The sequence below is a fragment of the Mytilinidion resinicola genome (assembly GCF_010093595.1).
Source record: "Mytilinidion resinicola strain CBS 304.34 unplaced genomic scaffold BDZ99scaffold_8, whole genome shotgun sequence".
Lineage (NCBI taxonomy): Eukaryota > Fungi > Ascomycota > Dothideomycetes > Mytilinidiales > Mytilinidiaceae > Mytilinidion > Mytilinidion resinicola.
Window position 1 is genome coordinate 959,969 of NW_022985444.1, and position 13,858 is coordinate 973,826.

A 13,858-nucleotide genomic window follows, 5' to 3' on the forward strand; every position below is an offset into this window, starting at 1 on the left:
CAGGGCTCTGTGCACCCGACTGAAATACACGGGATCGGCAGCCCCAGACACGGCACATGCGGGGAGATGGACCCCCCACCCCCAACCGCCAACCTCACATCTACACCGTCCACCCCTGATCTTGCTGCTGCCTTGCCCGCCGTCTGCAGCGTGATTGAGCATCTTACTCGATTCGTCTCACCGGCACATTTATACGAGTCACCTCCTGCAAGAGAACGACGTATCATGCCTAGAGTTTGTATTTCGCCAAGAACCAATCTCACTCATGCTTCTCTGACCCCACGCGGCATTTGCCCCCCTCTCGAATTCAGAAACTCGCCCCCAGTCCATGTGACCCCGAAGCAGAGCCTCATCTTCACGCCGGGTCGGGAGCGTAGGAAGACTTCTCCTCTCGCGCCACGGCGAGCATAGCGTCCGCCTCGAAATTGCCACGCTTCTTTGCAGCATAGGACGACTCTGCGTCCCTGGCAACAGCCAGCATCGCGTCGGCTTCAAAGTTGGAGCGCTTCTCCTTCTCAGCGTAAGAGGACTCTGGCGCTCTGGCCACGGCCAGCATCGCGTCGGCTTCAAAGTTGGCACGCTTCTTCTTTTTCTCAGCGTAAGAGGACTCTGGCGCTCTGGCCACGGCCAGCATCGCGTCAGCCTCGAAGTGGGCGCGCTCGGCCAGCATAGCGTCTGCCTCGAAGTTAACACGCTTCTTTACAGCATAGGATGAGTCTGCTGCGCGATCGTCGCCTGGTGGGTGCCAGGGTGCGATGTGTCTTCCTTGAAGATAGATGTGAAGTCAGAGGCGCATGCCCCCTCTGATAACAAGAAGACAGTGGCTTACTGTCAGGCTGAGCCACGGGGGCAGCACTTGCGAGGGCGAGAAATGCCGGAATAAGAGCTAGGACCTTCATGATGTTGTTTTCTGATTGGCCGGATGAGATTATTTGGTGTCTCGTCTGAAAGGTAGTGGTTGAGGCAGTTGAGTCGAGGTCAAGTTCAAAGAGATGCCTGAGGAGACAAGCGCTCGTTTCATGACTGCCTCTTTGTATCCGTCCTGCCGTGGGCGGCACACCGATCGACAATGCAACAGGTTCTGTCGGTATACTGCTTCTATCCATCTGCGTCGTGGAGATGCAGTAGTGGCAGCCCTTGGGCAGCCAGAAAACTGCGGGCACATCCTCCATTGGCCCAGACGGGAGAGTAGGTTTCCTGGAGCACATGATACGAGCTGACATGGCGAAGATTGGTGACGTTGATTTATCACGCAGCTTGGGAGATGCAGACATATCGCCGGACAAGGAAAGGACATACCTGTTTGCAAACGCATGCTGGATACTCGCCTTATCATAGCGTTTGAGCCACTGAACTCAGACGGGTTGTCGTTGGTGCTTTCTAATTCCCCTCATTTACTCCAAGTGCTCCGAGTTGGGCTCAGGGCTCTTTTGATCTCAAGCAACGCCTTCTTGTTTTCTGACATCGACAATCAGCATAATGTTCTCGAAACCAATCTACATTCCTTTAGCGAACAAAGCTTCTCCCGACCTTGGGATAGAACTTGACCAAGGCTACACCTACCCCAGACCGCAGAAGAAACATGCAAGGCTTCACTGGGTTGCTCACGTGGTGAGTGTCGGATTGATACTAGTCCTGCTCTCGATCCTAAAACACCACGACCACGCCTCTTGGGCCTACTGCTGGAACCTACATAATTACTACTGTAAGAGCTCTTTCGCCATGAAGCATGCATGCAACTCATTGATATTCTCTCGAAAGCCCCCATCAACGAAGGCGTCGGCTCAATCCCCTACATTGAAACGCGCTTCCACGGCTCCCTCTGGCACCCCTCCCCCTTCAAAGGCCCACCCAGCCCCCAAACCGCCGAAGCCTGGCACTCCGTCATGCGCTACGGCATGATTGGCGTCCCAGCCTCCGACATCCTCGCCGTCGGCCACAACACCACCACGGCCGCCCGTTTCCCCGACGCCGCAGGCGGCGATTACGTTGCAGTCGCCGTGGGGACGCACCAGCTGCACTGCCTGCACTACCTCTGGCAAGACCACCACCAATCGCACTTCGAGGAAGTGCAGCAGAAGATCAAGGATATCCCGGAGATGTACGAGCGCCACTATGAGCACTGCGTCGATTACATAAGGCAGAGCCTCATGTGTAGCTTTGATACCACGCTCGTGACGTATGATTGGGTCCTCGATCACCAGAACCCGACGCCGAATTCGAATGCGATGCACAAGTGTGTAGACTGGGACCGCGTGCAGGACTGGTTGAAAGGGAGGGTCGTGGAAACGCCAGATGGGTTTCAGTGGGCGCAGCCGGAGGGCCAGGAGAGCTTGCCGTGGAATCCGTAGTGGTTGGTCTTCTCTACGACGGCTGGAGCGAATGCGAGGTGGTCGACGAAGGTCTTTCCGGGGTTTGATCTCGGATCACACTGGATTAGATAGTCTTTTGTTGTTCTTTTCGATTTCAGTTTCGTTGCTCGGCTCGCCGTGCCAGCTAAGCCTTGGTATTGACGCAAGGCTGAACTCTCTGCACGCCTCCTGTAGCACACGAAATGCAATCACATCCTCATTGGGAAAAGAGCGCGCAGATCACAAACCTAATCCAATGGCTCGGGCGGGCACCGTGGGAAAAAGGCAAACAACATCCATGGAGGCAGCTGTAGCCTTCCCTGCCTTCTTCCGGCGCGCTTTATTTTTTGTTGTCGACAGCTAAAGGTTTCACAGCATGCAGACACGACCGTCCCGCTGCTCTCGGTTCGTGATAACAGGGACCCCACCTGAATGCGCCAATCGTCGCTGGCGGCATCCACGCGTCCCCTGAAGAGGTGTGGAGGCCCTCAATAACGGCTTGCAGATGTGACGTCTGCTGTGGCGTTAAAGTGTGCTGGCAGCCGTTGATGGAGGTCCGCGTCTTCGTGGTGGTGCAGTGATGCCCAACCAGACGGAAGCTCTACAAGCCAGTCCGAGAATCACCAAGCCCTAAACCGTCCTATGCACGATGTTTAGCCTCGTGTGAAGCTCACAAGCACGTGGATCATGGCTCTCAACCACCCAAGATGACCTTTCGAAGTTGAATAGAAAGTCTTCATGCCTCAAAACCCCCTTTTGAGAGAGGTGAAGAATTGCCGCCGCTTCCCCTTCTGCTTCTTCGGCGCTTCTGCCGCTGATTGAACCCGGGTATCAAAGTCTTCTTCTACTTCTGGATCATCACCAAAGTCCCAACCAACGATAGTGGATCCCGCACCACACAGAATCTGCTTTCCTCTTGACAGCAGACAAAAGACTTTCCCACTAGAACGGGCTTCCACGTCCGCGTCCGCTCCGGTCTCGACCGCTTTCCGGATTTCCTCTGTGAAGTCCGAGCTGCGCTTCCGCAAGTCGAGTGCTAGACTCCTCCTCTGCGTTTCTTTGACGTCTAGACTCCGCTCTTTCTTCCACACTCCGTCTTCGTTGAAGGCCCATATTGCTACTGTCTCGTCGTAAGAGCCTGAAACGATGAGATTGGCTTCAGGTATTGTGATGAGCGCGCGGATGAGATCGCCATGGCCTTGCAACCTCGTAACTTCGTTCCCAGACTCCTTGGAATGGATGACGATGTCTGAGTCGCCACCAGCTGATATGATGTATCGACCGTCGGCGGAGAGTACAAGGGTCGTGATGGTCTTTTCATGCGAGGACATCCGTCGTAAGCATGTCCCGCTGTCGAGGTCGAAGACTCTGATTTGGCGATCTCCACAAGCTGTGACGGCTTCTGCGTCGGTGAGAACGACTGCGTTGATCGGTGCTGCATGGCCTCGAAGGACACTCTGCGGGAACGGCTCGCTGACTCTCCGATTGTTGGGAAGCACTAACAGCTTCCGATCCCAGACCTTCGCAGTGCAGTCTTTCGAGCTTGAAACAAGATACCACTCGTTCAACTTGATGTTGAGGACGCTGTCGCCATGAGCTTGCGGAATTCTGCTCTTCAGCGCGCCCGTAGATAGCTGCCACGTCATAATGCTGCGGTCGCCGCCGCAGCTGACGATAAGGTCTTGCGTTTCGTCCGCAGTTACGCAGAAGACGGATGACTCGTGCCCGAGCAAAGGCGGGTACTCTAAACGTCTTTTCTTGGCGTTCCATACGCGAATCGATCGGTCTCTACTCCCGCTGATTACGAAATTGCTGGTCTGGCATATGGTGTAAACTAAGTCAGTGTGACCTTCCGTAGCATGTTGTGGGTGTGGGAAGGAGAAAGGTAATGCGCTGTTCTTGCACCATGACAGATCGGATACGGCGAAAGGAGGGTCAAGATCCGGGTCCTCGGGGGGAAAGAAAGAATGCGGCGAAGACGGTAGACGTGAAAGCGGTAGGTCACTCGCTTGAGCTTCTAGTGGCGGCGCTGAGACCGATGCGGATGCTGAAGGGTAACTGCCCTGCGCTGTAGCAGACGAGCTGGAAGGATACAAGGAAATGATGCCGTCGGAAGCTAATCTCTCTTCAATGGGTGTAGGTTTGCGGGATTCTTCCTCAAGACCTTGGATGGACAGTTGACCAAATGAGCTCTCTGCATAAGTCGTGAGGCTGTCAAGATACCTATGCATGACATATTGGTCGCCAGTTTGGCCATGCTCTGGAAGCTTGGCTTGTAGCTTTGCAATTTCTTGAAGAATCTGTGCTGTGTCGTCCTTGAGTTCCGAAGTGTCATTCAGAATGTCTTGTGTATCGGACTTGATGCTCCTATTAATTGATCTGGCTAAAGATTAGGTTCGGCGTTGAAACTGGGCTTGTCATGGCAACTTACAGGTTGAGCATCTCGATAGCCATATTCAAGGCTGATTTGTATGCATTTAGGCTTGACCGATATTTCAGCATGTTGTCTCGTCCCCACGCCACCCACTTGACTTTTTTTGACGTTTTGTCGTCAATGTGCCGACTAATGCAATGCTCAATTTGCTTCACAACGCCGTCGCAGTTTGCAATGATGTTATTAATCTCCTCGATGAGAGATTCAGGGAATACATTTTTTGGGCATTCTTTAGTGTCTTGAGCTAAGATTTCCAAAATTGATTTCAAGGAGACCAGCTCCACCTGGATCTCGCTCATTTCTTTGCGCGCATCGCGTACATCGACGATAAACCTGGCGACGGTAGTGGAGGCTTGTGCGATTGGGGGTAAAAGGGCGATACAGGCAAGAGACAGCGAGACCGGATCCATTTCGGACGATCTGAGCGGATAGATCTTGTCTGTAGATGGGAATGCATGAAGATTTAGAGAGGAAGGACGAGAGCGCTGTATGGAACGTGATTGTGAACGATGCACGCTCGGTGAAGATAGACGGACGCTCAAGGCTGCAATATGGCCCAGGGCAGTCTTGGATGCTGTGCGACAGCGCGAATAATCGAGGAACGAGGCGGGTCTTAGAGCTGAGCGCGTGCAGAACGAGGCACCTTCCGTAAAGAGGGCCAAAGCCCTCGCAGGACTGTGGCAGTGAATAGGCGATGCATCTTGACGGTGCAGTGGGGAAGGCTGTTCCAGGTGACTTGCGGTAATAAATAGCCTGGTTTTGCGAAGAATTCCTTTCGTGGATTAGTTGGTTTTAGCTCGCATGAAAGATTGGCTGTGGCATTGTACAGCCCCTGTGCGCATACTGTCGTTAGCCTGCGAAATATTTTACAGTTTTATAATAGCTTTTGTCTCCGAAACACAGGTTCAAACTGACAAGCTCGATGTCATGAAATTCCGTACTCCTTCACGCTCATTCGGGAACTCTAAGCATAGATGCGCAGCTGGAACTTCCAACCTTAAGAGGTTTGCTCAGCCACAACTTAGGCTAGAGCAGTCCGATTTTCTGAACGAGGCAAGTGAGGGCTTATGTGGAGATTGAGGTAGGCAGCGGTAGCTAAAATTACCTAGGCAGTGGGACGGCTCTAGCCCCGAGGATTCGCTCCGTGTCACACAGCCCATCAAGTTGAGCTGATTTATCTAACGACAAAGTGTTTTCTAAATGTATTTCGTGCATTTCGAGGGGCGGAAGATGAGCACCAAACTCAGAGGTAGCCCACTCTCAAGGCGTGCCTCGGGATTGGTTGCGAACTCGGGGGAAGCGATACGCATTTTTATGATATCGATTCGTTTACTTACTGCAACACAAGCTGGAGAATTGGCGATATCGAACAGCCGGACACTCTAGGATATCTTGAAGGAGTACCGACCTGGTGCCGTATGATTCTTCTATGATGTGCCCAAGAATAAAGCATCGGTTCCTTCGCGCAAAGGGCTCGACAACGCCAACGCAGGAAGCAACACGGAATAATCATTCGGGCTCCAGCTCTTTATTCAAGTGCGATGAGCACAGTGTGGTCAGTAACATGAAGAGCCACTCGAAGTCACAATTCCGACGTAGGTCTAAAGGACCACAGCGTCACAGAACTCCGCGAGGTCGCAACTTACACAGCCTATGTTTGAGCTCTTGTGTATTAGAGTAGCCGAGTGGTTGACAGTTCGCTTCATACAGTGCTAGGTCATAAGCTTAGGTACGCGGATACCTCGCTAGTTGGGCTTCACTTTTGCTCACTCCTTACCACTGTCAGGAGTACCCTAGCTAGCATGTCTTCAGTCAGTCCAACGGTAGCCCTATTCTCACTGCATCGACTTTTATATTATATGTAGAACATCAAAAGGATATCGGGATGCCTGGAGCAGATGTCCGAAGTGCACAAACTTATAACCTAACACTGTAAGGGTCGGGCATCTCGCGAAGAGTCTGAGGTATCAGGCTGATAGGGCGTCATCTGGCGCCGTTTGAACCACATCCGGTACTTCCCTATTCCAAAAGGTCAATAACGGCATGGTGGGATCGATCCGATTAAATTAGGAGCACCCCGCTCGGAGTAAAGTGGTCTGATAGGTCATCTTCTGCGTGCGTGCCGGATCCGTCAGCTTTATCATTCGACTTCGCATCTCCTACCCGCAGATATTTAGCCGATTCTGAGACAAGGCTTATCCAAGTCCCGATCCCACCAATTGCAAGAACCACAAAGACCCCTGAACGTAATCGTGCAGGGGGTATCGGAACTCTTAATCATTGGATCGTTTCTCTACCTCGCCTTAATAGAATAACTATCCCTGGCCAGGCTGACAACCTTTTCGATATAAGAGAGGGTCAATGAACGTTCCACCTTTCTCAACTGTATCTTACATTTCGCGCGTTCCGCCCATCAAAAACATTCCTGTCTTCCAAGCATGGCTTCCGAGACGGCCCCCATCTCTCCCAAGGACGACAGCACCCCTCCAAACCCTTGGGCCAACGCCACCCCCATCAAGATTGCCGACCTACCTCCCGACCAAAAAGAGCTCAGCAGGAAGCTCAGGAATCTCCACCACAGCCCCTCCCTCTTGGGCATCTGGCACCTAGGCCATGACGGTGTCATGCGCTCGCTCTCCTCCGAACGCGAGGTTACTGACGCAATACCGTTCCCACCCCGCCTCATCAAGGCGATGAGCGACCGCTTTCCATTTGATCAGAAGACTGAGGACGCGTACAGGGGGTTGGATGGGACGAAGGTGCCGGAGGAGCAGTGGTGGAAGCCGGATAGGAGTATGCTGCCGCCGCCACTGGCTGAGGAGTCCAAAGAAAAAGCGAGGAGAGGTATCGAAGAGCAAGGGGGTCTGCAGGCAATGCGGGAGAAGATGGAGAATGAGAGGAAGGAGAGAGATGAGGGGAAGGGGTTTAGGGTGTATATCTTGTCGGACTACAATCTCGATATTAAGGAGGACGGACTGGAATAGGAGGTTTGAATCCTAAGTCTTCGATGAAGGGGATGGCTGACCTGAGAGGATAATTTGAGCACTATGCGTTCGAAATTATTTTGCTCTGAATTTGCCGCATGGTTCGCGGTCGCCAATAGAGCTTTACTGTGGCCTCACAGCCAAGATACAGCTTTCACTATTACACTTCAACTTTGGTGTCGCTTTCCAGCATCGATTCCCTAGCCAGACAGACTATTAGTATAACTGACACCACCTCCCAGCGCCTCTCATCATCTATACAACCACCTCACAGAGTAGCTTCCAGCCCTGGCGGAGCCTCAAGCTCATACGCATACATATTTTCAAGCGTACCTGTCGCTCACGTATTAAAACTGACAAGTTCTAACATATCATCAACACGACACCAATACACCTACGTGTCGCCCACCTACCGCTCTAGCACTCTTCCTCATTCGCGCCGCTCTATCTGTACTCCATCTACTGGGGCCACCGCACCAACACATCGAGAGTTGGCTTATGCTTCTCGAGCGTTAGCGCTGTGCAAACAGCTGATAGCCACTTCACCTTCCTCCCCCATCCCCCACAATCAACATCTGCAATTAGAATCTAAATAGTAGCACTATAAACACTCCAAAGCACCAAAGCACTCTAGGACAGCCTTCAAAACCAAAACTATAACCCCAAAACCGCCAGCTCTATACCACTACCATCACCACTACCACCACCAATCAGATTCGAAAAATGGCCCCCGCCAGCTGCAAGAGCATGAGGTGTAGCACCTGCACCTTCTAGGCCAACGGCTTCGCACGCCTGCGACAAGAGGACCTCCTCGGAGACCGCGGATAGCGTCCATAATGGGTGCGATTTTGATTTCAAGGGTTTGGTTTTGGGAAACGAGAGGATGAAGGCATAGCGATAACTATGCGAAAAGCACTTGTCTAACATTCCTCAGCTGGCGTTGGCGTTTCCCTTCACGGACTGGACGGGGGCCGGGCAGCGGATCTAGGTGACTAGACTGCTCTCTTCACCCTGCCTTGATCTTTGATATTTAATATAAAAGTGTATCTTTGAACTCTTCTTTTTCCACACTCAATCTCTCCGTATCGTGAAAGCTACAAACCCAAGCCCCGAACCTCAAGCCAACCTTCAAAGGTCTGACACTCGCTACCAAACCAACGTCGAGATGCCGCTTCCACGCGAATTCAACTGGCGCTGCTGTCGCTGCGACTATACTGCGGATGGAATTTCTACTGCTATAATTGTCGGAACTGGAGGTGTGGACAGTGTAGGAATGTGTGGGATTCACTGCCTGGGGTGTGGTAGATCCTACCCCGGCTTGATAGCGGGCACAGCTGGCACTATGCAGGAAGATCGAGCGAGTGATGTTAAGGAATTGTGACAGTGGCGGAGTGAAGGGCATGCAGTGAATAGGGCGAAGTGAAAGGCGTAGAGTGAAGCAGAGTGAAGGACGGCGATGGATTTGCTGGCCTTATGTAACAGGTATCTAGCGTAGGTATATTCTATGACTCTTTATAATCTATGTTCTTCATATTCAGATCTTGTGAGCGGACATCGTTCTCTTTGAACACCCACACAAGCCCTAAGAATACCAAAGGTACCCTAGGCTCAGCAATTGAGATGTCGAATCCTTACTACAAATGGCACTGCTGCCGATGCGGTTACGGGGAGAATATGAATGGTATGGACAGGAGTTGTAGGAGCTGTCGGGTTTTGAGGTGTCGGTGGTGTGGGTGAAAGGGGGGAAGAACGGGTCATGGCTTGTTTTGTGGACTTGCGGTGGGGTCATAGAGGCGATACTGGAAGAAATTAGATCATGTTGCATTTATGTTAGAAGTTTAGCAGTAGTAATGAATGGTAGCTGGATTACAGGTGGCTGGGTCATGTTCTTCTCTTCACGTTTGAATCAAGTCAAATACCGCGCGATTGAGCCAATCTGTTCGACACGTAGGATAAAACAAAAATTCCTCATCCATTTCTTATATCTCGTACAGGATAAATTGAAAAAAAGCGTAGCAGTGGGCCCCCTTGAATCGTGCTTCAGCTCATATTGCCTTAGGCCGCAATTCCAAGGCTCGTCCGAAAGGGAACGTACTTTCGGTATCCCTTGCTGGGTCTTTTCCTTTCCTGTTACTCCTCTCTGCAACCAGGCTAGTAGGTGCTTGAGGTTGAGAGTAGCGATCTCCATCGTTCATCTCCATGGCCCCCTCCTCCTCGTCATCTTCATCGCAATCTTCCCGAGGAGTGAGTTTCTTGAACTCCAGCCTCGCTTTGACTCCGTGAAGCTTCAAAGCAAGAATCCTTTTCTCCCGCAAATGGTCGATCACATTCATGTAGTCATGCATGTGGTAGGCCAGACCAGCCGCGTCGATAGTCATGCCATTTATCCACTCGAACCATCTCTCTGAAATGTCGTTTCTGGTGTTGGTGAGATAATTTGGATCGTAGCATTGGTCTCTGTCCTGGAACACCTCATTACTCATCCTGTATCTAAGGTATTTGAAACGGTCTGAGATCCTGGTCCATTCACGAAAGTGTATTCCTCGCCGAAACCAGTAGACCATGGGAACAAGAAACTCCCGCAAAGGATCCCGTGATGAGTCGACCCTATTCCTGCGGGCCCGTCGCAATATTTCGCCACAGGTATCATGGGATAGAGGTCTCCCGCGCTCCATTCGGCGAAGGAGACATCCCAGCACCTTGAGCTGAAGATTCATTAAACCGTATTCCAGCGCACTATCCCAAACGTGGATCAACTCCTTGTTAATCCTGTCGGCCTCCTCAGTCCCGGTCCCCGTAGTGTACAGGCGCTTCGGAAGAGTTTTCTTCTTGAGCCAAAACAGGAAGGTGCGATATGCTCTCTCCCCGTATTTGTAAATCCAATGCACGGTTGGACAGCCTTTGCATTCATTTGAATGACCCGCGATATGAGCATTTACGAGAACTACAGTCCTTTCGAACTCTTGAAAATTCATGAAATCAATCGCAGTAAGAGTTGTTGAGCATGTCTGGGTTCTAGGGTCGACTAATGTAACGTAGATTTTATTGTCCCGGATTGGCGTCGGCTCATGTGGGCGGCTTATTGAGCCCCTTCTCGCTTTCTTATTTTGCCTTGGTTCTTTCTCTTCATTGTTCTGACCTTCATCCTTCTTCAGCCTTGGTTTCGCCTTCGATTGACTCAACGGAGGGACGTCTTCTCTACGCTTTCTTTTATTGTGCTGTCCACCCTGAGTAGTTGCGGTATTCCCCATCTCAACATCAGCGTGAGTTGAATCTTCTATGGTATTATCTCAGGCCAAATTGAGGTGGCTACGATGAGAGCGTGAATTGACGGAAATAAACTGCTCGGTAGCAAACGTTTGGCGATGTCCGAAAGTCAAAAATGCCGACAGTGGTAGTATTATATTTGACGGCTTGCTGCACTGGCCGCGCTTCACAAGCCAAGAAGGTAGTTACAAACTCTTGCTACATCTAGTTCTTTCTAGATAACATCGCAAATTTCTCGTTCGACTCTTCCTTCATGCGCTTAGTGCTGCAGTTTCTACTAGTTAGAAGAGGGCGTCTGGAGACCTTCACGTCGGTCATTAGGTGCGCAGAAGGCAGGAGAAGGTGCGCTCAACTGTAACCTCTCTCTGCATGGTATCACCGAGAAGCAAAAATAGTTTGCTAGACGTTTGTATTAGGGTCTCTACCTAAATCGGATCCTAATTGGCGCAGTTACGGTTCGGACGCTGAATTTTTTTCATCATGCATGTAAATTCCTGATTAGTCTAGGGGCGTCTTCACTACCTGAGTAGGTTGTCAAAAGAGAAACTGTTTTGTTCGAAAATAGAGCATCATGCAAGTTACATGCGCTGTCCTCTTTCGGAATCATTTACCTAAGCTTGATCAACCCTTCGGGTTTGTTGGAATGCTGAGATCTAAGTGGCCTTTGGGAGGTATCCCAGAACGCTATGTCTATTAATCTAATAGCACGTTGTACATTTCCTAGCCATAACTCCATAATAGAGAAAATAACAAACCGGGAAACACAGAGCAGTTTTCGAAGGTTTGACGATGTATTCGATGTTCAGATGTATCTGCGTTTGATCGCCTTGCTATAGTAAGCTTGCGTTAGCACATACACTGACAATTATACTAGTTTCAACTCGGTTCTTATTCCTATGAGACATCCATCTAGACGGGGCTCCTACTCTTCATTTTCTGCGTCCGGCATCTCCGTAATTCACAGGCCTATACGGCACCACTTCTCTAAATACATTTATCTCGTTGCAGGTACACGATGATCTGGAAAGAGACATAGGGGTGACTCTTCTTGGCTAGTACACCAGCTCAAGTTGCCTTAGGCCGCAACTCTAATGCTCGTCCTGAGGTGGAAGTGCTTCTAGCGTCTCTTGGCTGATCTTTTTCCCGCCGCTACTTCGCTCTGCGGCATCTTTAAACCTCAGCTCCAGCACTTGCCTCATATCCTTTGCACCTCTCCAATGACTTGCCTGGTTTACGTCTTTGCTTTCATTTGCAGCCTCATCGCTTCCAAGAATGCCATCAATCTCCATGCTATCAGATGATGTGTCCTTGTTCGGCCTTCCTTCGGATGCTCTATTGTTACCGAGTTCTTCCTCCGAGTCCGTATCATAGATAGGTGCGGTATCAATTTCGAAATCATCGAAAATCCAGTGGTAATCTTCAATTCCGCTGAATTGCGGAAAATCCAAGCTATCCGCATAGTGGAAGCGGTTGCTGTAGACGAGCATACAAGCAGCTAGACAATCAGCCTTTTGATCGTCCCAGGAAAACCAACCATCCAGGATCGAGTTTCGTAATGCCACTGTATCCTGCGGCACAGTGTAGGCAGATACGCCCTCGTCTTTGAGCCTCTCCATGACGTGCGCAAGGTAGCTGAAGCTGGGTGAGAACTGTTTCCAGTTTTTGAATTCTAGCTTATGCCCGGCGAAAATCATCATAGGAAGCATAAGCTTTGGTAGGGGACCACCCCTGTATAACCCTTTGCCACGCAGTTCCAAAACAGAATGAGAGAGAGGACCAAGCCCGTGCTCGGATCGTTGAAGGAAGCAATCTACAACAATTCGCATGAGTGTTGTATCCTTAAACGCATATCCAAATTTGTAGATCGTTACAAGCACGGAATCAACGAACAGTCTCTCTAGATTGGACTTGAATTCAGCATCCGGATCGCTCTCATCAAACTCAGCTGGATCATCCACTTCGTAGAGCCGATTCGGCAGTTTACCGTATTTGAGACAGCTCATGACCCCCGGGAAAGCGATCGGTGACATAGGAAGCGTCAGATGGTTGTCAGGAGTCCATTTAGGTGTGAATATTCCAATTTTGAGAAGCTTTTCTGTGGTTGGAGTACGGTACAATTCGACCGTAGTCGTCTTTCCATCTTTCTGAGGATCCACCAGGTCAACTACGAGCATACCATTGCTTTCATGTTTTCGGTCGCTTTTCTTGGTGCGGCGTTTCCGTTTTCTGGACGATGTCGGCACCTCGCTCATGGTCGCAAGAGATGGAGTAAACCTTTGCTTTCGTATCACTCTCGGGTTAGGATGGAAAGCTGCTTACGAAAAGAGATGTGTGTAAGTGAGGGAATACCGACAGGCTTTCAAAGTAAGTATATTTATTCGATCGGCTTTTTCCCAGAGCTACGGTTTGCGGGCGTTTGATGGTATTACTTGCTATTCTAGCGCGTTTTGCCTGTCGTTCCTACTCCGGCAATCCATAATTTTCTCTTAGCAATCCAAATTTTAGTATATGATCCATTTCGTGCCAATTTGTAGTCATTCATCATTTCTGCGAGCCAGCAATCCGTACGAGCTCTCGCTCATCGTTTCTGTGTACAAGCGTCTCCGTAATTCACAGACCCATAGACCCGAGACGCGCGTAGTATGAGGGGCACGGAAGAAAATAGAGATTCCACGGAATGTCGAAGATGCGAGGAGGTTTGTGCTGAGAGATTGGTGTAGATGGCACGAGCACAGTCTTGACGAAAATAGAACGTAGAAGGACCCGCAGCTAGTAGCCACATGTGGTCATGAAACTGCTGGGCTAGGAATGGTGTGGAAATG

At 50.5% G+C, this 13,858-nt stretch overlaps 5 protein-coding genes across 5 annotated transcripts; 2 read left to right on the forward strand and 3 right to left on the reverse strand.

Annotated features, from left to right (window-relative positions):
• Positions 1 to 355: 355 nt before the first annotated feature.
• On the reverse strand, positions 356 to 1,604 carry BDZ99DRAFT_570196 (uncharacterized protein; the record flags this gene model as incomplete). The annotated part of the gene is made up of 3 exons (XM_033727963.1): positions 1,564 to 1,604; positions 830 to 1,458; positions 356 to 765 (listed from the first exon to the last, which is right to left on the reverse strand). Exons 2-3 carry the CDS (start codon positions 1,272 to 1,274, stop codon positions 356 to 358), a joined length of 855 nt encoding a protein of 284 aa, XP_033577869.1. The 5' UTR covers positions 1,275 to 1,458; positions 1,564 to 1,604.
• Positions 1,504 to 2,722, forward strand: BDZ99DRAFT_290915 (uncharacterized protein). The gene has a single exon (XM_033714094.1). The coding sequence runs from the start codon at positions 1,734 to 1,736 to the stop codon at positions 2,349 to 2,351; it is 618 nt and encodes a 205-aa protein (XP_033577870.1). The 5' UTR covers positions 1,504 to 1,733; the 3' UTR covers positions 2,352 to 2,722.
• BDZ99DRAFT_290919 (WD40 repeat-like protein) lies at positions 2,723 to 4,816 on the reverse strand. The gene is made up of 2 exons (XM_033714095.1): positions 4,783 to 4,816; positions 2,723 to 4,730 (listed from the first exon to the last, which is right to left on the reverse strand). The coding sequence occupies exons 1-2, from the start codon at positions 4,803 to 4,805 to the stop codon at positions 3,095 to 3,097; spliced, it is 1,659 nt and encodes a 552-aa protein (XP_033577871.1). The 5' UTR covers positions 4,806 to 4,816; the 3' UTR covers positions 2,723 to 3,094.
• Positions 4,817 to 7,135: 2,319 nt separating this feature from the next.
• On the forward strand, positions 7,136 to 7,829 carry BDZ99DRAFT_462200 (uncharacterized protein). The gene has a single exon (XM_033719795.1). The coding sequence runs from the start codon at positions 7,224 to 7,226 to the stop codon at positions 7,767 to 7,769; it is 546 nt and encodes a 181-aa protein (XP_033577872.1). The 5' UTR covers positions 7,136 to 7,223; the 3' UTR covers positions 7,770 to 7,829.
• A 4,055-nt stretch (positions 7,830 to 11,884) lies between these two features.
• On the reverse strand, positions 11,885 to 13,405 carry BDZ99DRAFT_561513 (uncharacterized protein). The gene has a single exon (XM_033727325.1). The coding sequence runs from the start codon at positions 13,286 to 13,288 to the stop codon at positions 12,125 to 12,127; it is 1,164 nt and encodes a 387-aa protein (XP_033577873.1). The 5' UTR covers positions 13,289 to 13,405; the 3' UTR covers positions 11,885 to 12,124.
• Positions 13,406 to 13,858: the final 453 nt, after the last annotated feature.

Excerpts from the sequence above, each read along its gene's own strand:
- BDZ99DRAFT_290915 (XM_033714094.1), top strand. The coding sequence starts at position 1,734 with ATGCAACTCATTGATATTCTCTCGAAAGCCCCCATCAACGAAGGCGTC.
- BDZ99DRAFT_290919 (XM_033714095.1), bottom strand. The coding sequence starts at position 4,805 with ATGGCTATCGAGATGCTCAACCT. Across the intron at positions 4,731-4,782 it reads GCTATCGAGATGCTCAACCT|ATCAATTAATAGGAGCATCA; the intron begins GTAAGTTGCCAT and ends ATCTTTAGCCAG.
- BDZ99DRAFT_462200 (XM_033719795.1), top strand. The coding sequence starts at position 7,224 with ATGGCTTCCGAGACGGCCCCCATCTCTCCCAAGGACGACAGCACCCCT.
- BDZ99DRAFT_561513 (XM_033727325.1), bottom strand. The coding sequence starts at position 13,288 with ATGAGCGAGGTGCCGACATCGTCCAGAAAACGGAAACGCCGCACCAAG.